A 23,578-nucleotide genomic window follows, 5' to 3' on the forward strand; every position below is an offset into this window, starting at 1 on the left:
TTGAACTCATAAACAAAGACTTTAATCAAGTTTTATACAACAAACTCATATGAGATAGCATTGTTTGTATTCAAGTGTTAAAAATTAAATATAGAGGCTGATGTGAAGCTACAGTGCTTTCCTATAATCCTAATATTAATGATATCACTGTAACAAAACAAAAACACCCATCATGTAACATTAAAGTTGTGGGTTTGAGTACTAGTTTGCATAACCATTGCTTGTTATTTTGTTGCTTTGTTTTTAACTACTTTATGCATATTTTTAGTTTATAATATAAAAACTATAAGCACAAGACATTTTTACATAGTTGCATACTTACAGATCTTTAATTTACAATAAAAGTAATTTAAATTGATACTAGGTAATGGGAATTCTTTTTTTAATTTTTTTTAAGATTCATTTATTTGAGGGGTGCCTGGGAGGCTCAGTGGGTTAAGCCTCTGCCTTCAGCTCAGGTCATGATCCCAGGGTCCTGGGATCGAACCCCACAACAGGCTCTCTGCTCGACAGGGAACCTGCTTCCTCCTCTCTCTCTGCCTGCCTCTCTGCCTACTTGTGATCTCTCTCCCTCTGTCAAATAAATAAATAAAATCTTAAAAAAAAAAAAAAGATTCATTTATTTGAGAGAGAGTGTGAGTGGGGAGAGGGGCTGAGGTAGAGGAAGAAGCAAACTCGCCACTGAGCGGGGAGCTAGATTCTGACTTGTTGTTTGATCCTGGGACCCTGAGATCATGACCTAAGCAGACACTCAACCAACTGAGCCACTCAGGAGCCCCAAGAATTCTTTTTTTTTTTTTTTAAGGACTCTTTTTTGGGACTACAAAGCAAATTTTTACTGAATTATTACAAGAAGTGGAGATAGAAGGAACCCCTAATAAGCATAATACAAATACCAAACTAACAAAGTAAACCACAGAAAACACAGGACAATTTTGTTTATGAATAATGATGTAAAACCCCAAATGAAAATATTATCAGACAGTAGCACATTAAGAAAATAATACAGCAACTGGGATTTATTCCAGTAGCATAAGAACAGTTCAATAGGAGGAAATCTATTAATGTATTATTCACAGAGGAAAAACAGGAAAACTGGATAACATCATCATGGATGATAAAAGGGAAAGAAGAAACTCTAACATTTTCTTCATGGCAAAATTCTTCATAAAGTAACACTAAGGACATCCTTTTTAGACATGCCTTAAAAACCTTACAATAAACATCATGCTTAACAGGGACACCCTTGAACCACTTGCAATAAGTTCGGAACACAAGGATGAGCTTCGGAGTCACTCTTATTAAACACTGGGGGGTGTTCACCAGCATCAAGACACAGGAGAGGAATGAAGCGTAAAAATCAGAAAGAAAGAAGGAAAAATTCTAATTATTTGTCATTAATATGGTTCTTTGCCCAGAAATTCGAAGGGATCGAATGAAAAACTATTTCAAACAGTAGAGAAACTTAGCGATGTGGCAGTACGTGTTGTGGATGCGTTATGGTAACAACTAATTAGGAGATACAACAGGAACAGGATCCCATTCGCAACTGATGAAAGATAAATTCAAGGAGACGTGCCTTTGACTTTCTTCCAATTTATGTGCATTAGGTCATTTTTTTAACAGGGTTGATAAATTGCTTGAATTTTGAGAGATCTGAGCTAGTGCGTGTCTGGTGCTTACAATAAGCCTGCAGGTGATGGAGCTCAAACATTATTTCCTTCCTTTCTGCCCCCCCCCCCCCCCGTGCTGAAGCTGACCCTGAACTTTATCTCAGCAGCTCTTGCTTTTCTACCGTCCAGGCCATCCCTCTTCGGTTCTTGGGGGTGGGCTGAGCAGTGGCATCCTGGAAATCCTCCATTCAAGGCCGCCCAATTCTGGGAAAGCATCTCTGTTCCCAGACGTGCGTCCTCGGGCCCTGGCTGACTACGGGCGTTCCCTCACGGGGGTCAGTGGGTCACAGGTCAGAAACCTGACCGCCCGCCCAGGGATCAGCCCGTCCTGCTGGAGGCTCAAGCGACGTGGTCAAAGCTCCCCACCCGTGAGGTGAGAAGACCTTGGTGAGGAGCCCTGGGACACGTGGTGCTGCTCTGCCATCTTGGGGTGGGGGAGCACATCAGGAAGACCTGGGGTCTTGTCCTAGCTCTACCTAAGGAGGGATTTCTGGGACCCTGGGTGGAGTGTAAGGTGGGGCAGGTCTTGCCAAGGCCCCTCATACCTCGACGTCTTCGTTAACCTAGGTGTCCTTCTGACGCATTCGGCTCATCCGGACCTTCTCGTAGACAGTGTAGACGGTTGGGCTGCACGCGGGCTTCGGGGGATGGCAGCTGTCCCTCTCCATGTCATTCTGTGATTCAAGCAGAGTTTAAGGGTGCTCGTGGTCAACGTCAAAGAACCAGGCGCAGAGGTCAGTCAACTCACTCTGCTTCGTGTGCTTCTTGACGCAACCCCTGTAACCCTACAACGTAGCTTCATGCAGACCTCCCTCTTGAACACTGCAGCGTCTCTGTCCTCTCCCTTTGGTGCTACCCCTCTCTTCCCCATCCCCCATCAGACCCCTATTTTGCTCACTTTCTGGTCTCCCTTCCCCGACCGCCTTAGTTAATAGCACACCCCGCCCTCTTCCGAACACGCATCATCCCCTAAGACTTCACATTTTGCTTACTTATTTTATTTGCCATTCTCCCCTCACCCAACCTAGAGTGTGGGTTCTCTGAGGCCGAGGATTTTTTGTTGTTTTGTTGACCTCTGTGTTCCAGATCAGAACGGTTCTGGGATAGAGTAGACACTCATTAAATATCAGTTGGACAAATTTGCAGCTCACTTTGGCAACTCTCATTGCAAAAGTGCTTTGAAAAACTGCAAAGCGGCAGATAAAGGTGGTATTCCCGCAACCTGCATTTTATAAAAGAAGAAACAGCCCAGGCAGTAGTTCTGTAAGGCTGAAGGAGAAGAGTCAGCACGGCAGCCTCACGCCCCTTCTCCCGACTCTGATCCCATGCTCCTCCCCGCCCGCCCCCCGTCATCTCTCTTCCCTGCTTTCCTCCCTGTGTCCTGGGACGAAAAGAGTCTTCTTCAGGCTGGAAAGTTCCCCAGGGGCAGAGAGACTGAGGGGGCAAAGCTGGGGTCTGGGTCAGAGGTCAGCTGATTTGTTTCTTTATCCCAACCACACATTGCTTCCCTCCCGTGCTTCTCCGGTGGGAATACTGGGATTTGGGTCTCAAGGAACTACTTCCTGAGCCGCCTGTGGCCCATGTCAGATGGGAACATAACTCAGAGGGGATGAGAAGGAAAGCCGCAGTGCTGTGGTCCCGAGACAGTTGGGGACAGGGCAAAGCACACTCAACTGGAAACAAAGCGGCCCCGTTCTACCTGGTACCACCATGGTTTCCCGTCCATGTCCCTCTCAGTGTTCCTTCTGGATCCCACTCCCCCCCCCCCACTGTGAACTGCTGGGACAGGGCCAGGGGATTTCTAAGGTCCTCGTGGTCCGTGTGGGTCAACGATCCAGACGTGTCTCGCTTTGGCAAAATCAAAGGATGGGAGAGGAGAGGACCCCGCCACTGGCGGCTCCAAGGGGTCCACACAGAACTTCTCTTTGCTTTCCTTCTGTTCAGTTTTAGTCCAGTGGCTCCCAAAGGGGGGGGCCATCCCTTGGGAACGTGTTCAAAATGCGAGGCCTCTGGTCTGCCCTGGACCCACTGAAGCAGCTTGGGTGGGGAGGGGGGTGTTGGCAAGCCCTCCTTGTGTCTCTGATGCGAGCTCAGTATGAGAACCCGCGGCTTCCAGGGCGGGGCTCTAGGCGCCTCCTCCCTCGGGCTCCTCCTGCCTCCAGGCCTTCCCGTCGTGGAATCAGGCCTTCTGTGACCATTTCTAACTCGGGGCTGGTAACACGTGAGATGTTGTCCCAGGGGCGACTCACAGCAGGGCAACAAAGCCTTTACCCCAAAAGGAGACATTAATGACAGGATCTCAGGCAGGGAGGGGATGGATACCGTGGGGGGGAGGGGAGGCGGCTTTCTTGATGCGCCTCAGAACCTTGGGTCTCCCCTGCCTCCAGGCCCTGCTAGTGGACCCCACTCCTGCTTGCTTTGGGTCTTCTACGGACGACAGGTCCCACCCGACGGGCAACCACTTACACCCCTGCCTCTCCCCAGGGCTTGAGTCTGAGCTTGTACGTAGTGAGCCCCTCCAGAGCAGCCTGGGTTCTCTCCTGCTGCTTCCCCTGCCAAGCTGCGTGCGCTCGGGTCAGTCACACCCCTAACCGGGCCTACCTCCTTCCCGCGCCTGCTCCGCCATCCCTCCTCCCCGGGTGGTGGCGAGGACCCGATGAGATTGTGTGCATAGGAGCGAGGCATCGCCCCGTCCGTGGCCCCCACCCTTCACTCGCCGTTCCAGACACAGCAACCGCAGCCTCCACAGCAAGGACCGGCCCAGAGCCGGAAGAGCCGCCGGGTACCCTGGACCGGCCAGCACTCACAGCCTCTGGGCACCAGTTGGTGGGCCAGGTTCAGTTCCCTTGGACCCACCTTGGGGTGTCTCAGGAGGCTGATCTCCACGTCAAGAGGACTGTGGCTGTGGGCCCCTGCAGTCTGCAGGCCAGCAGGTTCCTCTGTGGGCGGGGCCTGGGGCACCGCTGCTGAGCCCAGCTCTGTGGGCAGCAGAGCAGACCTGCCTGTACACAGCACGCACAGTGAGGGCGTGTGGGATTGAGGTGACCCCTTGCCAGCCCCAGGGTGGGGCGGCCATCAATCCTGCCCATCCCTGCCGCCCGTCCCCGTCCCGTCTGGACGTGCACACAGCCCCTACCCTCGGTGCCGCGCGGCTCCAGACTTCTACCCAGATGATTCACAGGCAAGGCGAGGCGAGGTCAGTAAGCCCCGTCTGCCAGCCCGGCCCCTCCCGGGATCCCCTCCACCCACCGCCTCCCCCAGAGCTCCCCTCAGGGTCTCGCTAGCACCTACCCCTCCTGGACTGTATCTTCTTCCTCACTAAGATGCACACTCCGCAGGCCAGGCACAGCATCAGAACTGTGAACAAGACGCCTCTCCAAAGCCACTTGCTCTGAGAACCTGCAGCAAAGACCAGTGTCAGGTGCATCCCTATGGGGCGCATGAGGCCGGTGACGGGGGAGGCGGACCCCATGGCTCGGGACCCGTGTCCTAAGTGCACGTCCTTGCTGCAGCCCCGACAGGTTCCTGCCCACCGGCCGGGGGCCTCGTGCCAGGCTGCCTGTCCCTTCTGCCCAGAGACCTCAGAGGCTCCCAGCAGCCGCAGGGGCCGCCCGAGCCTGCAGCCTGGCCCTGTCCTCCCCTGGCGGACTCCCAGGCGAGGACCAGCCTAGGAGGGGAAGGGGATGAGAGGTTCCAGGGCCGCCTGGCGTCAGCCCGTGTTTTGCCTTGTGGTCTGGCCGCCGCACGGAAACGGCTCCCGCTTCAAGGTCCAGCTCAGGTTTCCCTCCTCGGCGACGCCTTTCCCGAGTCCTGCGGCAACTACTCAGGGGTTTTCTTCCTTTCATTCGGGAACCATCGAGCTTATATTTGCCTCAACTTCTGCGACCGTCACGCGGCTTCGTGTCGGCAAACAGACCACTCCTCGTCCGTGAACTGTTACCTGATACTTACTGATGAGCTCCGTGTCACGTAGCTTAAACGACCCTATGAAGCGGACGTAATTAATACCTGTCTCAAAGAAAGGCTCCCGAAATTAAGTGACTTGTCCGGAATCACACAGCCAGGAAGTGGCGGGGCCCCCACCCACGGCGCTGGAAGTTTCCTCGGTGGGGGCTTGTCTCACTGTCCCCTGCATCTTCCCTCCTCCCCGTACATGGCGAGCACTCAGCCCCGGAGTAAGGTTCCACGCCGGGTGGCTGAGTAAGGACATGGCCGGGAGGCGCCGCGGGGGCACTGGAGCGCAGGAGGACGCTGGGGGGACAGGACAGCCACAGCGATTACTAACCTCCTTCTTCACATCCTTTGTTCCTGTCTGTGGCTCTGGGAAAGTAGGGGATTTGGTATTTCATGGCATCGGGGCTCCCTCACCTACCATGCACTACTGTATACACTCCCTTTCTGCATGGCCGAGGGGTCCCTTGACGCTGACGTGGAAGTGTGATGACCACAGGGGCTCACACGGCTCAGAGGACGGTTGAACTGTGGTTTATGAACTCAGAGGTGGCAACCATCCCCAGAAAGGTCACGTATACCACACAGCGAGAAAACAGCATTTACAACCACGAAAGGGCTATGAGCGTCCAGACCTGGAACTTGAGATTTCAGGGCTGGGGGCGGGGTGCCCTCAGGTCCTTGGTCTGTCCTCCAAGTTCTTCCCCTCCCCTGCCTGCATTCTGCTAACTAGGTCAGCGTCCCAGGCTCCCTGATGCTGGAAAGGGGTGCCCACATGAGCCCCACAGGTACATCCTGGGAGACTCAGCAGTCTGCAGGTACTGGTTTAAGCTCTAGAATGAAGGTGTGGTCCTGTGTCTGTCTCTAGCTGCTCCACAGAGACCCCCTCCCAGTGCTCCTCTGTCCCGTCGGTTTCCCTGAGTCCCCGCAGTCCTGCCCCTGCCCTGCTCTCTGCCAGCGCTTCCCAGCAGACCCCACTCACCCTTCCACAGACAGATGTTCTGCAGGAATAAGGTTGCATTCTTCTCATCCACGGGGTTGCTGACCCTACAGGTGAGGGGGCCATTGAGCTGGCTCAGGGGCAGGCTCAGGCTTAGATTCCTGGAGCTGGGGGCTGGCCCCAGAGCCTCTCTCTCCTCCAGCTCCCTGGGGAGCCCCTCACTCAGCCAGGTCACTGTCCAGATCTCTGTGGCTCCCGGGGTCCCACACTCCAGACTGACATTGCACCAGCCTGCCTGGTTGGATGATGAATGAACCACAATCTGGGGGTGGGGGATGGGCTCTGGCATAGAAGGAGGCAAAAGAGAAACTGAGAGTCAGCATTGGAGGACACACAAGGGAACCAGCACAGTCACCAGCTGACCCAGCTCCGGGGGGTCCTGACTATGGGCCAGGGGAAGGGACCTAGTGCCCCTGGCCCGGGGGTTCTGACTCCCAGCCCAGGGCAGAGAGCTGAGGCCCTCATCTCTCAGATGAGCCCTGAGCTCTTCTATTTCTATGTAATCCTGTAATCATGATGGATAGAATTCTTTTAAAAAATATATATATATTTACTTTATTTATTTATTTATTTGGGAGAGAAAGTGGGTGAGCACAAGCGAGGAGAAGGGTCTCAGACAGACCCCAGGCTGAGTGTGGAGGCCGAGGCAGGTCTCAGTCGCATTACCATGAGACCATAACCCGAGCAGAAATCAAGGATCAGAAGCTTAACCGATGAGCCACCCAGATGCCCCAATAACTCTATAATTATATTTACACATGATGATTATACTTATAATAATTGCATCTATTCTCAAGGATACAATAAACAACATGAAAGGAGTTGAGAACACAAGGCGAAACATGTTAGAAGTTCTTGTTTTTCACTTATGTGTGGAGCATAACAAATAGCATGGAGGACATGGGGAGATGGAGAGGAGAAGGGAGTTGGGGGAAACTGGAAGGGGAGGTGAACCATGAGAGACTATGGACTCTGAAAAACAAACTAAGGTTTTGAAGGGGCGGGGGGTGGGAGGTTGGGGAAACCAGGTGGTGGGTATTATAGAGGGCACGGATTGCATGAGCACTGGGTGTGGTGCAAAAACAATGACTACTGTTATGCAGAAAATAAATAAATTTAATTTTTTAAAAGAAGTTCTTTTTTTATTTAAAGAGAAATACTGATGAACGTTAAATGTTGAAGTAAATATTTAAGTTAAGTATCCACTAGGATGAGAATACAAGGGGTTGTAACTACCAAAATACTAGAGATGTTTGGACGGACGAAAACTCTACCAATTCAACAAAAGGCAAGAAGAAGATATAAACGATGGTGAATCAAGATTAGGAGAGGACAGGAGAAGCTGCATCTGGGTAAACCTGAGCTACATCTGTGGACATGATGCCCCCCATTGCACACCCAAGACTCCCACTCCGCTCCTGCCGCTGTGTGCTCGTCCCATCACCTATGACAGAGAGATTGAAGAGACAGAGACAGAAAATCGCCCGCAGGGGACACGTCAGCAACGTGATGGCAGGTATGACAACAGTCACACAGACCGAATCCAGATTCAGAAAGAAAACACTAAACGGCCCTACACAGAGTGTAAGTTCCTGTGGTCCTCACCATAGAGCCTGGAGATGGAGAAACATCAGAAAGCAGACCAGAAAATCCAAACCAAAACACAGCTGGAAATCCCGGGGCCAATGACCCAATGCACGCTTCCTGCAGAGGAGTTCTTCCCTGTGGGCGACAGGCCCCCACAGACGAGAGGGGAGGCAGGAGCCCGAGTCACCCTGACAAGGACAGCCCCTGGCCAGCTTGGCACGCGGCTCCCTGCACACTCAGCCCCGCAGCCCTGTCTGTCCTGGGCTCGCCAGCCCACACTCTAGAGAGCTCAGGGATGGCGTCCAGTGTTCCTAGAGCTGCCCCAGGGCTGACCCCGAGGTAAGGACCTGTGCTGGACGGGAGGAAGGGTCTTCAGTCCTGCAGAGACAGAGCCTCACGACATCAGACTTTGGCCTTCGTCCTTCTCTCGTTGGCCATCTTCCGTGTGGGCTGGTGTCTGCGGACAGAGCCGTCCGGGACCTTGAGGACGAAGCAGGAGGACAAGACCCGGTGCCCAGGACGGTGGAGCAGAAAGATGGGGCAGCCCGGGAGCCCGGCACCCCGCTGAGCAGACGGCAGACCCCAGCCTCTGCCGTCGCCTGACTTCCTGTTCCAGAGCAAGACCCCACCTGCTTCGGCCTGTGGCAGCCAAGCTGTAGGCTCACTGCAGTCAGACGTAGTCCTGACTTCTGTGCACGGATGACGATAAAGAAGATTAACCAGCAAAATCAAAAGTTGATTTAAATAAAAATAGACCAATCAAAAGCAAAACACTGAGGTCTGAATAAAAAGTTGAAGTTCTACATAGTTGTCATTAGGAATGAAGATCAAGGCATAAATACAGATAAGAAACAACATTGAAAATTAAAGGGAAACACCATTTAAGAAACACATTAATAAATTTTAAGATGTAGGTGAGGTAATGCCTTCCTAGGAAAGTGAAGTGATCAAAATTCTAGTAAGAAGATGCAAGAACCCTGACTTAGAAGATATGGGGAAGGTGTCTAACGGTCTGTCCTCATCAAGGGCACACAGTTTTGGGCGGGAGCACTGCCCCATGGCCAAGGAAAAGGGCATTCCTGTGTTAGAGACGGTGTTCCAGCTTAGAAAAGTCAGAAGGTTGTCAGGGTGTGAGAGTATAGGTCAGCTTTACCACTCAGACCAGACGAGGAGAAGCCCAAACCCAACACAGGACAAACATACCTGCTAACCCATGGGTTACAGTCAATCATACACAGAGAACTTAATATTCTTAAATTAAATGTTGGCTAATAATATTACATGACACATCATGATCATGTTGGATTTGTTGCAGGAATAGAAGGACAGTATAATTATGAAATTTATTAGTGGAATTTACTCCATTAACAAATGAAAAGAAAAAAGTAATTAGCATTTTGGGAGCAGGTGGATATTCCCAGGCACAGCTCCAAGCACTTTCCATTACCTTCTATAACTCCCATAATAACCTACAAAGCTACACGCATCTGCTGTGTCAACAGTGGGGTCCAGGTGGGGGAGACAGACTTTAGTGCTAAAGGTCAGATAGTACATATGTAAGGTTTCACTGGCCATATGGTCTTGGTCACAACTACATAACTTGGCCACTATAGGGAGAAGGCAGCCAAATACAACATACAAATGTAGTGATGTGGTTGTGTTCCAATAAAACTTTACTTATAAAAACAGACATGCAGGGGCACCTGGGTGGCTCAGTGGGTTAAGCCTCTGCCTTCAGCTCAGGTCATGGTCCCAGGGTCCTGGGATCGAGCCCTGAGTCGGGCTCTCTACTCAGCAGGGAGCCTGCTTCCTCCTCTCTCTCTGCCTGCCTCTCTGCCTGCTTATGATCTCTCTCTGTCAAATAAATAAATAAAATCTTTAAAAAAAAAAAAAAAACAGATATCCAGTAGATTTGACTGATGGCTAAAATCTGCCAACCCCTGATCAGGGAATTAGTAAAAATACAAACTTTCAACCTTCCCAAAACTCATAGCACATGTGACTAGGGAAAATAATACTTTAAAGTAGCTTCTTTAAAATACCTGAACTGATTAACAGGTAATAATTTAAATATAAAACCAAACAGAATATACAAAGTGTTAGGAAGCACACTCAGGTATTTAGAAAGCTTCTGCCTCTGGGAATGAATTTGTTCATCAGCTGGTTTGTATGAATGTTTGTTATAGCATCTTTTCAACAGGTGAGGGACTGTAAATCAAGCTTGGAGAATCAAAACTCCCAGGAAAATTAAGTGTGTCTCTGTAGGGTTCCTTTACTTATTGCTGATGCCTGCAGGACGCCTGCTGGGAACTGTGTGGAGCCGTGGGCAGGGGCCACAGAGGGCAGGGCCACCAATGGGGCTGTCAGGGGACAGCAGACCACACGCTGTTGCTCCAGTGCAAGGCAGAGAGAAAGATGGTCCAGGAGAGGGCTGGAAACAGGAGCATTTGCCTAGAGAGGGTGAGAGATGTGTAGTGTGCTAAGAGTCCCCAGCATCCAGGAAAGAGGAAAGACTGGGCAGCCAGGGAGGGTGGAGGGCAGCACATGGGAGCGGAGCACAAGGAGAAGTGTTGGAAACACAGCGGGACAACCAGGAAGCAGATCCTGGGCGGGTTAGACTCCCTCTCCTGAGGGCCATTGATCCTGTGGGGAGTAAGGGCAGGAGTAGGCCGGCTGTAGGCAGGAAAATGACAAGAGGGTCCTGCATTTCTGAAAGCTCAACAGAGCAGTCAGGTGAAGGGGGATTTTTGAGGGGAAGACCAGGGGCAGGGGAGACTGTGAGGAGGCTGCTGTGGTGCCCTGAGCAGGGGACAGATGCGAGAGAGTTGGGTTGGGTAGACACCCTGGGCTCTGCCCCTCTCCTCCTTTTGTCTTGCTCCCCCTGCCCTCTCTACCCAGCTCTCTGCTCCTGGGGGGAGGGCATCGTCACTGGCCTGGGAGCTTCGGCCGCCAGGCCTGTGTCTCCTTCCGCACCTCCATTTTGTCTAGGACCGGGCTGCGTCCCATGGTCCTCCTCGTACGAGTGCAGGTCAGACAGTGGGAAGGGTTTTACCCAATGCGGAGTTCTAACCCTTGGTCTGCATCCCAGAGTTGCTCCTCACTGGGCTGATGTCCTAGTTTCTTGTTTTATTTCTGCCAACTTCTTGGGTCACTTAAGAGTTTTTATATTAGTTTTTGAAATAACTGGTTAAGAGTGTTTCTGATACAAGTTTGTATTCTGATCATCAGCTGTGCAATACTTTGCAATAGAAGATAGTTTTATGTCACCCTTTTGGATGGCTTCCTGCCCCTCCCCCATTTCCTGTGTTGTTTAATACTTTTTAAGGCATATTAGCTACTTTTTCCTAAGGTGACATCTTTAGAATTTAGTTTTTAGGGTTAGGGCATCAAAAGAGATGCAAATACTCCTAAAGAAGATTTGATTTTTTTTTTTAAACCTGTTTAGGCCAACTTACTTGAGATAAAGTGCTTGTTGGAAATACTGACTGGGGCTCCCCTTACCATATACACAGAGTTTAAAGACTTCCTTCTGGGATTTTCCTGTGTGGAATTTGATCCTTGCTGTATACCATCCACTCATTTCCGTGGTGAGATTCCTGATGCTCAAAACTGCCAGCTCTGGCAGAGAGAAGCTCCTCCTGTATTTTTCCTCCAGCTCATACCAGTCAGGAGTGGCATTAAGTTTCCAGGACACCAGGATCCCTTCTTTCTCAGTCTCAGAATGCCAACTCCACTCAATCTCTCGGACATTCGGGTACAAGGAGGAGGTCAGCTTCAGCTGGACAGATGTCCCCACAGTCCTTTCCAGGGTGTGCGAGATGCTGGGGTTGTCCACAGTCTGGAAGCTTGGTGAGGGGATAGCTGAGATGTGGAAGAAAAAGTGGACAAGCATTACGCTGCTGTAGGACCTGTGGTCCCATCATATCACGGGCATGTTTACAAGAAAAGGAGTCTCTCCAATTTCACAGATGAGGGGGCAAAGCTGCAAGCAGCTTGCTTAGATGCTGTCCTTGTCTAGAGCTCACAGCGCTGGGTCCAGCACAGTCCTTTAAAACTTGAACTCAGGGGCACCTGGGTGGCTCAGTGGGTTAAAGCCTCTGCCTTCAGCTCAGGTCATGATCTCAAGGTCCTGGGATCGAGCCCCGCATCAGGCTCGCTGCTCAGCAGGAAGCCTGCTTCCCCCTCTCTCTCTCTCTGCCTGCCTCTGCCTACTTGTGATCTCTGTCTGTCAAATAAATAAACAAAAATCTAAAAAATAAATAAATAAATAAAAATAAAACTTGAACTCAATCACAAGAGAAAATTTGGAAGGAACACAAATACATGGAGGTTAAAGAGCATCCTACTAAAAAATGAATGTGTCAACCAGAAAATTAAAGAAGAATTTTAAAAATTCATGGAAATAAATGAAAATGGAAACATGACAGTTCAAAACCTCTGGGATGCAGCAAAGGTTGTCCTAGAAGGGAAATATATAGTGATACAAGCCTTTCTCGAGAAACAAGAAAGGTCTTAAGTACACAACCTAACCTTACCCCTAAAGGAGCTGGAGAAAGAACAGCAAAGAAAGCCTAAACCCAGCAAGAGAAGAGAAATATAAAGATCGGAGCAGTAACCAATGAAATAGAAACAAAAATAACAGTAGATTATGCTGAGTGAAATAAGTCAAGCAGAAAGAGTCAATTATCATATGGTTTCACTTATTTGTGGAGCACAACAAATAACATGGAGGACAAGGGGAGATGGAGAGGAGAAGGGAGTTGGGGGAAATTGGAAGGGGAGATGAACCATGAGAGACTATGGACTCTGAAAAACAATCTGAGGGTTTTGAAGGGGCGGGGGGTGGGAGGTCGGGGTACCAGGTGGTGGGTATTAGGGAGGGCCCGGATTGCATGGAGCACTGGGTGTGGTGCAAAAATAATGAATACTGTTATAATGAAAATAAATTTAAAAAATTTAAAAAAAAAAATAACAGTTGAACAGATCAATGAAACTCAGAGCTGGTTCTTTGAAAGAATTAATAAGATCGATAAGCCCCTGGCCAGACTTACCAAAAAGAAAAGAGAAAGGACCCAAATAAATAAAATCATGAATGAAAGAGGAGAGATCACAACCAACACCAAGGAAATACAAACAACTATAAGAACATATTATGAGCAACTATACACCAGCATATTTGACAATATGGAAGAAAAGGATGCATTCCTAGAGACATAGAAACTACAACAACTGAACCAGGAAGAAATAGAAAACCTGAACAGACACATAACCAGTAAGGAGTTTGAAGCAGTCATCAAAAACCTCCCAAAAAAACAAGAATCCAGAACCAAATAGCTTCCCAGGGGAATTCTACCAAACATTTAAAGAACTAATACCTATTCTTTTGAAGCTGTTCAAAAAAATAGAAATGGAAGAAAAACTTCCAAACTCATTTTATGAGGCCAGCATTACACTGATCCCCAAAATAGAAAAATACCCCATCAAAAAGGAGAATTACACACCAATATCCCTGGTAAGCATGGATGCCAAAACTCTCACCATAATACTACCCAATAGGAACCAACAGTACATTAAAAAGATTATTCACTGGGCGCCTGGGTGGCTCAGTGGGTTAAAGCCTCTGCCTTCAGCTCAGGTCATGAACTCAGGGTTCTGGGATCGAGTTCCCGCCTCGGGCTCTCTGCTCAGCAGGGAGCCTGCTTCCTCCCTCTCTCTCTCTCTGTGCCTGCCTCTCTGCCTACTTGTGATCTCTCTCTGTCAAATAAATAAAATCTTTAAAAAAAAAAAAAGATTATTCATTGCTGAGTAAATTTATCCACCACTGAAAAAATTCAGTGGGATTTATTCCTGGGATGCATGGGTGGTTCAATATCCACAAATCAATCAATGTGATACACCACATTAATAAGTGAAAGGATATTTAATGAAAGAAAGGGCAAGAACCATATGATCTTCTCAATGGATGCAGGAAAAGCATTTGACAAAATGTGGTATCCTTTCTTGATTAAAAGTCTTCACAATATAGGGATAGAGGGAACATTCCTCAATATCATAAAAGCCATATATGAAAAGCCCACAGTGAATATCATTCTTAATGAGAAAAAACTAAGAGCTTTTCCCCTAAAGTCAGGAACCTGACAGGGATGCCCACTCCCACCACTGTTGTTCAACATAGTACTGGAAGTCCTAGCCTCAGCAATCAGAAAACAAAAAGAAATAAAAGGCACCCAAATTGGCAGAGAAGAAGTCACACTCCCACTCTGCAAATGACATGATACTCTATGTGGAAAATCCAAAAGACTCCCCCCCAAAATTGCCGGTTCTCATTCAGGAAGTCAGCAAAATGGGAGGATATAAAACCAATACACAGAAATCAGTTGCATTTCTATACACCAACAATGAGAAAGAAGAAAGAGAAACTAAGGAATTGATCCTGTTCATAATTGTACCAAAAATCATAAGGTACATAGGAATAAACCTAACCAAAGAGGTAAAGGATCTATACTCCAAAAACTACAGAATACTTATGAAAGAAATTGAGGAAGACACAAAGAAATGGAAAAGCATTCCATTCTCAGGGATTGGAAGAATAAATATTATTAAAATGTCTGTGTTACCTAGAGCAATCTACACATTGAAGGCAATCCCTATCAAAATGTCATCGACATTTTTCAGAGAACTGGAAAACATAATTTCCTAAAATTTGTATGGGTGGAAAAGACCCCCAATAGCCAGAGGAATATTGAAAAAGAAAACCAAAACTGGTGGCATCCGAATGCCAGACTTCAGGCTATAATACAAAGCTGTGATCATCGAGACAGCATGGTACTGGAACCGAGTCACATGGATCAATGGGACAGAACGGAGAGCCCAGAAATTGACCTATAACTCTATGGCCAACTAATCTTTGACGAGCGAGAGAGAATATCCAGTTGGGGGCGGGTGGGGGGAGGGGGTGACAGTCTCTTCAACAAATGGTGAATTGTTGGAGCCACATGTAGAAACCGGACCATCTTCTTACACCCTATACAAAGATAGATTCAAAATGGATGATAAATTCAAATGTGAGACAGGAGTCCTTCAAAATCCTAGAGGAGAACATAGGCAGCAACCTCTTCGACTCTGGCTGCAGCAATTTCCTGCTGGACTCGTCTTCAAAGGCAAAGGAAACAGAAGTGAAAATGAACTATAGGGATTTCATCAAGATAAACAGCTTCTGCACAGCAAAGGAACAGTCAACAAAACCAAAATACAACCTACAGAATGGGAGAAGATATTTGCAAATGTCTTATCAGATAAAGGACTAGTATCCAAAATCTATAAAGAAATTATAAAACTCAACATGGTAAAACAAGCAGTCCAGTCAAGGAATAGATAAGGACATGAACAGACATTTCTCCAAAGAAGACATACAAATGGCCAACAGACACAAAAAAAGTGTTCAACATCGCTCAGCATCAAGAAAATACAAATCAAAACCACAATGAGACCCCACCTTACACTAGTCAGAATAGCTAAAATTAACAGAAAAGGCTTTTGACAAATATGGGTTTTTGATATCTTCAAAATCATAAATTTAAAATGAGTAAGAACTTCTGGAATTAACTTTTAAAAGTTGCATTCAAACAGAACAAAAATTAGTGACATGGGACTAAGTAAGCTGGGAAAGATTACAATGTGTGACTCTTGTTTAAAACATTGCTGGTTCTCTAATATTTGCTCTTCTAGATTAAGGAAGCTTTCTCTTAGTCATCAGTGATATACAGCAGTAATTCTGAAGTATTCTCTGTGAACAAATGAATGCCTTTAACCTTTCTCTCTACCTGAACCCTCTGAAATTCAAAAGGTCTCAGTAAGTGTTCTTTCTTCCATGGCAATGATGGTCATTTGCCTAAGTTCAATAAGAATCTGTCCACCAGGGCGCCTGGGTGGCTCAGTGGGTTAAGCCGCTGCCTTCGGCTCAGGTCATGATCTCAGGGTCCTGGAATCGAGTCCCGCATCGGGCTCTCTGCTCAGCAGGGAGCCTGTTTCCCTCTCTCTCTCTCTGCCTGCCTCTCAGTCTACTTGTGATTTCTCTCTGTCAAATAAATAAATAAAATCTTTAGAAAAAAAAAAAAGAATCTGTCCACCATTGGAAATATTAGTTATAATATTAGTTATTTTACCAAGGCTTTGACTTCAGTCTTGTGTTTGAGAGAGACATTCACAGACTCAGATGTGACCAAACAGCTTGAAGGAACTAAGGTTGATGTTAGGAAGCATGAAGCCAATAGAGCCCCTTGGAAATGCCGGCTTGACGCTGTCGCAGGATTGCAGGGTCCCTGTCTCACGAGGTCAAAGAATGAACCTTGTGGACACAAAAGGGTGAGTGAAGTGGGAGTTGGTCAAGTGAAGGCGAGAGAAGAAAGGAAAGAGGGCGCTCTCTAGAGTGAGAGGGTCCCAGATGGGTTTCACTGTGGCCTGTCAACAGCAGCCTTTTCTTGAGCACTGACCGGGAAACTGAAATCTTGACGTCTCTGGCACAGATGAAACCGTGTTTACTTGTTCTTTGAAGTGTGGTCATTTCCTGTGGTCCGGCTGTAACTGTCCTCGGGACATCATGTCTCTGACATTTAAGACATAACAAGGTGGTCTCGCTATGGTCCCTTAGCTCTGGTTTTACACGCCTCAGCATTTCTTCACATCTGGGATTTCTGTGAGCCTGGCCATGTGGTCCGCTATGTGAGCCTCACTGGAGAAACCGGGGGTCTCTTATCTCTCCTGTCTGTACCTTCACCGCTTACCTGCTCCCGGGACAGGACCTTTGGGCAGAAAAAGCTGGGATTCTGAGCAGTGACTGACTGTATGCTTTTTAATTAGTGGGGTTAGGGATAGCACAAGTCTCTAGCGAATCTGGAAGTAAGGTTTTCAGAACCTTGAAGGGGCCAGCTGCTTCCAAGACAAGGTTCCTTTATACATGAAGACACGACGCAGCCATGGGGTCCTCCAGAAGGTCGCACTCTGTATATGTCAGGGATCTATCAGTGAGCTGCCAGCTCTAAGGGGATTGTGATTTAAGTTACATTCCCTTTCCCTTTGTTTCCCCCATCAACACCTTGCTTACAGAGCTACCAGCATCCTCGCCAGGTGAGTAAAGAATGTTACTGTGGCAGGACCCTCACCTGCCAGATATGCTGGGGACCTCTTGAAGAGGAATCTGTGCACATCCACAGGCATCGTAGGCACGTCTGACGGCAAAGACTTGGTTTGGCTTTTGGTCTGGAGAGGCTGCTAGAAGTTCAACCTAGTGATTCCTTATAAAAAGCTCCAGCAAAGCAGCTTCCAGAAGATCTATATGATCAATCACTATTCTTGCTGAGTGTATATAAATAATTAGGCCAAGTTTGTTCAAATGGGACTTGTTTCACAAATGAACTAGTCCAGATTTGGTGATCTCTGATTTAAAATGAGGGTTGTTGGAATACCTGGGCGTCTCTGTCACTTGAGCAGCCCCCTTCAGCTCAGGGTCCTGAGGTCGAGTCCCCACGCTGGGCGCTCTGCTCAGTGGGACACCTGCTTTTCCCTCTCCCTCTGCCCCTCCCCCTGCTTGTGCTCTCTCTCTCTCTCTCTCTCTCTCTCTAATAAGTAAATCTTTTAAAAATAAAATAAAAATGAGGACTATTATAGAGATAAAATGTTTCCGTAACATCTAGATTTTAAGACTAGAGACTCGGGAAAACCGGAAGACTGTTGTACAGCTGGGCTTCTCGGAATGAGGACTTCCCCAGAACAACAATAGAGTTACATCTCTTTGCGTGACTATCTGAGAAACCTTTCCTCACTGTAGACTGATCAAAAGATGGAGACTATAACACACTGTTAAATTATTCACTCGAGACCAGGTTGACTCATAAATCTCTGAATGAACAGGCAAACCTATCCTCCCTAAACCCAAGCTGGCAGTTACCAGCAACCTGCCCATGCGACCCCCAGACAGCTGGTGTATGAAAGGAGCGGGCGTCTGACACAATGGGGGATTTAGCTCCAAAATGAAGGGGCCATATTGGGTTGTATTACGTACTCCTGCAGCAGTAAACGTAGACAGAGGCTCCTTGTGGGCCCACACGGCAGAATGAAACCTGGGTCTCCTTCTTGGAAAACCAACAAGCAAACTAACATGCCTTTTTATTATTGCCACGAGCCTGTGGACGCCCTCAAATTTCTCTTCAAATGACAATAAAGGACTGGAGGAAATTTTTAGTTAAGTATCAAAGGTCTTTTTGGTCAGGCTTCTCTCTCTCATTGTAGCATTAACCTTATTTTTGTCTTTTCTGGTTTCCCCCTGCCCGGTGCCCAGACTCCTTCATGACCACAGCTTCCAGCCCACAGACCAGCCTTTCTACTCAGGGAGGTCCATGTACATGCACTGGCTGCCTCTGCCTTTGGTGACTCATATATAAATGCCCCCAGCTGACCACTGTGGACCCATAGGTAGAGGCATCTCTATGCCCCCAATCACCAGGACAAAGTCACAGAAGATCACATCTCCGCCCCTCAGCAACCTTCAAAGATGTAAGGGTCAAAACTGGTCAGGCAGGGGATGATGTGGAGAACGAAGTCAGAACGAAATGGAGCTAAAAGCCAGTGTCCTTACAACCTGCTGCCCACCGGCAGTACCAGAGGCAGGAAGCTCCCAACCGTTTTAATATCAATGCCTTGCTAGGGGGAAAACACCGGGTTTGACAACAGCAAGACTGCTTGGACGCTGTGAGTCTCGTTTAGCAGATGAAGTCCTTTTGGAACCTCCCCATCTTTACTTCCTCCAACCCCCAAAGTAAATAAATAGTTGCTCCTGAAAATCCCAGGGCAGCAGCTCCTTCTGGTCCTGGGCCCTGTCCCCATGCTTTAAGAAAGCAACCTTTTTGCACCAAAGATCTCTCAAGAATTCTTTCTTGGCCATTGACTCCAACCTCACCAACATTCCAATGGGAACCTGCAAGTCACCGCAGGTGCTCAGAGGCACAGACCACAGCTTGTCTGGCATCTGAGCGGAGGCACAGGTGTGGTGACCTTGAACCCTGACCTCTGGGGTCTCACCTGAGCAGCAGGGACACAGCGTCAGGACTGCCTGAGACTCTAGGACACCGAGTAGGGATGCAAGAACCACAAAGGTGCCTGGTGCGGGGAATGACCCCCCATCTGGGGTCAGTTGAGGTGGGGGTGGGGGGCGGCTGGGGCCGAGAAAGGCACACCGAGCATTGAGTTGCTCCCAAGCAGAGGCTTACCCGCTCTGACACTCTCTCCCCTCTGGGGTCCTCGCGGCAGATGAGCTTCCCAGAGAATCGCCCTCTCACCTGAGGGTTCTGTGTATTTGTATAACGTTCAGCAGAGTCAGGTTCTGTTTCAGTGCCGTTGTATAGGGTTATGACCTAGGAAAGTCATTAAGGTTCAAAGCCAATGGCCAATAAAGAATTCCTAAGATGTCTTTGGTGCAAAAAGGTGGTTTTATCTAAGCACAGGGACAGGACGTGTGGGCGGGAAGAGCTGCACTGGGCTCCTGAGGAGGGACCCATTATTTACTTTCAAGTCAGGAGGGGGTTAGGGAGAGCTTAAGTCTCTAAGGAATTTAGAAGCAAGTTTTCCAGGGTCTTGAGGGGGCGAGCTGTTGTTGGGAAAAGGTCATTTATCACTATTTCATAAAACCTTAGACATGAGACCCTGTAGATGTGTATTGGTGAGTCATATGCTTGGGAGATGATTGCCCACATGTATATTGCGGGGAGAGATAAAGGAAGTTTCCAAAGGAATGTTTATGTGTCAAAACAGACTCACAGGACCCTGGGGGGTGGGTTAAGATTGCCTTTTTCTCATAGCAAAGTGTCAGCATGAGGCAGCTGTGTTGGGGTTGTGAACAGGAACCACATGATCAAAGAGACGGCAAGTGGCCAGGCCTCCGGAAAAGCTGGGACTGAGGGAATTTCCAGAGACCAACTGTGCAGCGAAGACGGAGGCAGGAGCTCACCCAGCAGGACAGGTGACCTGTGCACCTGAGGGTCTGCGAGCCGCCCCACTCCTGTCTGTCTGTCTGTCTTTCTGACTCACACTGAAGCAATTTGCGGAGGGGTTTCTCCCAGACTGCAGGACAGACTCTTTACTAGGAACAAGGAAATGGAGTTCTGATTCCGGGAAGCCTGGGAAAAACCACTAGAAAGACGTTGGTGCCACAGTCCTTATAGGCTCCAGGTTCTCGGTGTTCATGCTCCCAGTGCCCTTCTGGAAGACACAAAACACACAGGAAGAGGACCGAATCCAATCCCATGAGAGTCTGGGAGGAGCTCTGCACTCTGGTGGCTTCTGCCCGCGGTCCTGTGTCCTGCATTGAGGACACGTGCAGACATCCGTCCACGATTCGCCTCCCAGACTTAGAGACCTACACTTACACGTGATGGTGTGATGCCGTATTCTTTGACTGCTTTAAAAAGTATCCTTTGGGTGTTTTAAATATTTTATTGAGTTATTTGAGAGACAGTGCTAACGGAGGCGGATGTGCAGAGGGAGAGGGAGAAGCCGAGTCCCCAGCGAGTGCGGAGCCCACAGCGGGGGTTAATCCCAGGACCCCGAGGCCATGACCTGAACCAAAGTTAGGCACTTAGCCAGTTGAGAAACCCACATGCCCCTATCCTTTTATATTTTTTTAAATAGGCTACACACTCACGAAGGGCTTGAACGCACAACCCTGAGACCAACATCTGATATAAAGGGTCAGATGCTCCACCAGAAGCCCTAAAAGTTATCCTTTCAGATAACATACAGTAGCAAATGTGTTCAGTCAGCTTTGACCAAAAAAAGAGTGAGCTCATCATGAAGCCATCCCTGCCACCATCTGCTTGACTCCAAGTTGTGTTTCCAGGAAAGAGTCTTGTTTAGTCAGTGTTGAAGGACAGAAAGGGCATCCCTGGGAGAGCCACCTGGCCGAGCCGCTCCCCGTCCTCTCCCAGCGATGGCAGCAGGTAAGGTGACCCCCACGTGGCCAAGGCAGGAACACCTGCCCCCCTTCTCTGGGGCACGTCCGGCCCTTGTGGTTGCTGGGCAGCCCAGAGCTCACATGGGTCTAACTCACAGAGCCGTCCTCACACTGCCACACTCACAGCTCTCTGAGATCAGGGACAGACGGTGTGTGGGTTCAACAGTGGCAGAGCTCTGGGGACGCAGAGAAGCAGCCTGGACCACCTGCGTCTCCAAGAACCCCCGCAGGGCTCCCTGCCGGCTCAGCCACCCCACAGGCTGCAGGACCCGAATCAGGAAGCCGCAGCATTTATGAGCAGAAGAGGAAAGAGATGCAGATTCGGCGGGCCTCAGGGGGACAATGCATGAAATGGTTCAGGGTCTCTGACACGTCACAGGGACCGCCAGGAGCTTTTCCTCCTTAAACAGCTGCCAGAGAGACCGGAAAGAGCCTGTCCCCGCCCTGTCACTGCACTCGGGACTCCACACCACAGACACAAATGCGTTCATTTGACTGGCAAATGGTGGCCAGAATGTTCGATTTGCATTTGTGCGTTGACCTGTGAGGACGACCATCTCTCGGGCTCCTGCACCTGATCCGTCCCGTCTCTGCCCATCCTGTGCTCGCGCCCTTGGCTTGGGTAGCGACCGTGGTGGTGTGATTTCTCTCACTGATGGGCGAGGGGTCCTGAGCTTTTATAAAGAAAGGTTCCCTCAGTGTCCGCGTCTGTGTGGAGGGCACGGGGTGGGAGCACAGGAGAGTGAGCGAGCTCTATGCTGACACGACCCCCCTCCCGCCCCAAGGGAACCCTGTTCTAGTTTTCAACTGTTGCATCAGGGAAAACTGTCCATTAGGGAACAAGGACACAATGACCTTTTTCCTCTTTTCCTGGGACTATTGGCCAGTTTCTGCTCAAGTGAGAAACACGTAGCACCGCACACAGGAGTGACCTGTGTCCCGTGTCGGGCTCTGGCTGGAAGGGGCGCTGTTCCATTCCCTCTCCAAGGAACACCTCGCCTTAGGGATTTTTCTAGTCAATGGGTGGGGGCAACCGAGCTCAGAAAGGTAAAGCCAGGGGCGCCTGGGTGGCTCAGTGGGTTAAGCCTCTGCCTTCAGCTCAGGTCATGATCTCAGGGTCCTGGGATCGAGCCCCGCATCGGGCTCTCTGCTCAGCAGGGAGCCTGCTTCCCCCTCTCTTTGCCTGCCTCTAGCCTACTTGTGATCTCTGTCTGTCCAATAAATAAATAAAAACTTAAAAAAAAAAAAAAGCAAGAAAGGTAAAGCCAGTTCTCCAGCATCCACACAGTTTGTCTAAAATCTTCCCGCCAATACGTGGCAGAGGCAGAATGAGCGACCCAGCAGGTGTGACTGCAGAGCTCAGTCCGTCTCTGCACCGTGAGGAGCGGTGGGGACAAGGGCGGGTCCAGGCCCCCAAGTCAGAGCCTGGTTCACAAGGGACCCCCTCCCCCACAAGAGCCTGGAAACAGCTGTAACCACATGGAGAGGCCACAGACAGATGAGAAAGGAAGGTTCCCTTACCCTGCCCCCAATCCCCTGCAGACAGTGTCACAGCCCAGCTGTCCCTAATGCAGGGGCTTGGGAGGCTGTCTGGGCCCCTCACTCGCACACACCCCCTCCTCAGCTGGGAGCCAGGACACAAGCAGCCTGGGGGCGGGGAGGGGTGCACACAAGGGGAGGGGTGCACACAAGGGCCTGAGACTGTCGTCAGAGCTCTGCTGACAAAGCAGGATCTGGAAAGTGAGACTCGGAGCTACTGGTGATCTCAGCCTCGTCCCCCAGAGCAGGGCAAAGAACTGCCGTCCCTAAGAGAGGTTTGAGGGTGGCTTCCCCGTCCTGGGGATGTGAGGGCATCCCGGACAGGCCCTGGTTCCCCCCTTCCCTCCCTCAACCCTCAAGAGTCTGGAGAAATCAGGGTGTGGAACCAGCAAGCCCCCACTGCTCACCCCCCTCCCTCCCAGTTGTTTCCCCCCCCATCCCGCCGTTTCCCCAGCCACACCCATCCCGGAGACCCCCCCCACACACACTGATCTGCCACTCACCCAGGAGGAGGCTGACCTGGAGCATCAGGGTCTGGGAGGGGGACTGGCTGCCCCACAGGGAGTCCATAACTGTGGGACCCAGAACACATCAGCTCCTCCCTTTTCTTTCCTGTTCCTGCCCTCCTTCCGCAACCCCCCTCTGCCCGCCTAACACTAGGCCCCTCCTCCCTTTTAATGATTCACCAGCTCTAGACTTGGGCTGCCTGATCAGCAATAGGCATGAAGATTTGAAAAATAAGGGCTTTTTCTGATGAAAATAATCCATGCTGATTATATAAAATTGGGAAGACATAGAAAATGATACAGAAGAATAAAGATCATT

At 49.4% G+C, this 23,578-nt stretch overlaps 1 protein-coding gene across 10 annotated transcripts; it reads right to left on the reverse strand.

The window, feature by feature from the left end:
- On the reverse strand, positions 1 to 23,395 carry LOC309850041 (CD48 antigen-like). 10 transcript variants are annotated; one of them, XM_082703224.1, is made up of 7 exons: positions 23,273 to 23,390; positions 11,713 to 12,072; positions 6,607 to 6,906; positions 4,965 to 5,072; positions 4,530 to 4,651; positions 2,219 to 2,347; positions 1 to 1,308 (listed from the first exon to the last, which is right to left on the reverse strand). In XM_082703224.1, the coding sequence occupies exons 1-6, from the start codon at positions 23,343 to 23,345 to the stop codon at positions 2,237 to 2,239; spliced, it is 1,074 nt and encodes a 357-aa protein (XP_082559350.1). In that variant the 5' UTR covers positions 23,346 to 23,390; the 3' UTR covers positions 1 to 1,308; positions 2,219 to 2,236. The 10 variants fall into 10 exon arrangements, with proteins under 10 accessions (XP_082559350.1, XP_082559346.1, XP_082559352.1 ...); XM_082703220.1 differs by having other exon boundaries at positions 4,530 to 4,675; positions 23,273 to 23,388; XM_082703226.1 differs by having other exon boundaries at positions 23,257 to 23,387.
- Positions 23,396 to 23,578: the final 183 nt, after the last annotated feature.

The sequence above is a fragment of the Mustela nivalis genome, assembly GCF_964662115.1.
Source record: "Mustela nivalis genome assembly, chromosome: 16".
Taxonomy (NCBI): domain Eukaryota; kingdom Metazoa; phylum Chordata; class Mammalia; order Carnivora; family Mustelidae; genus Mustela; species Mustela nivalis.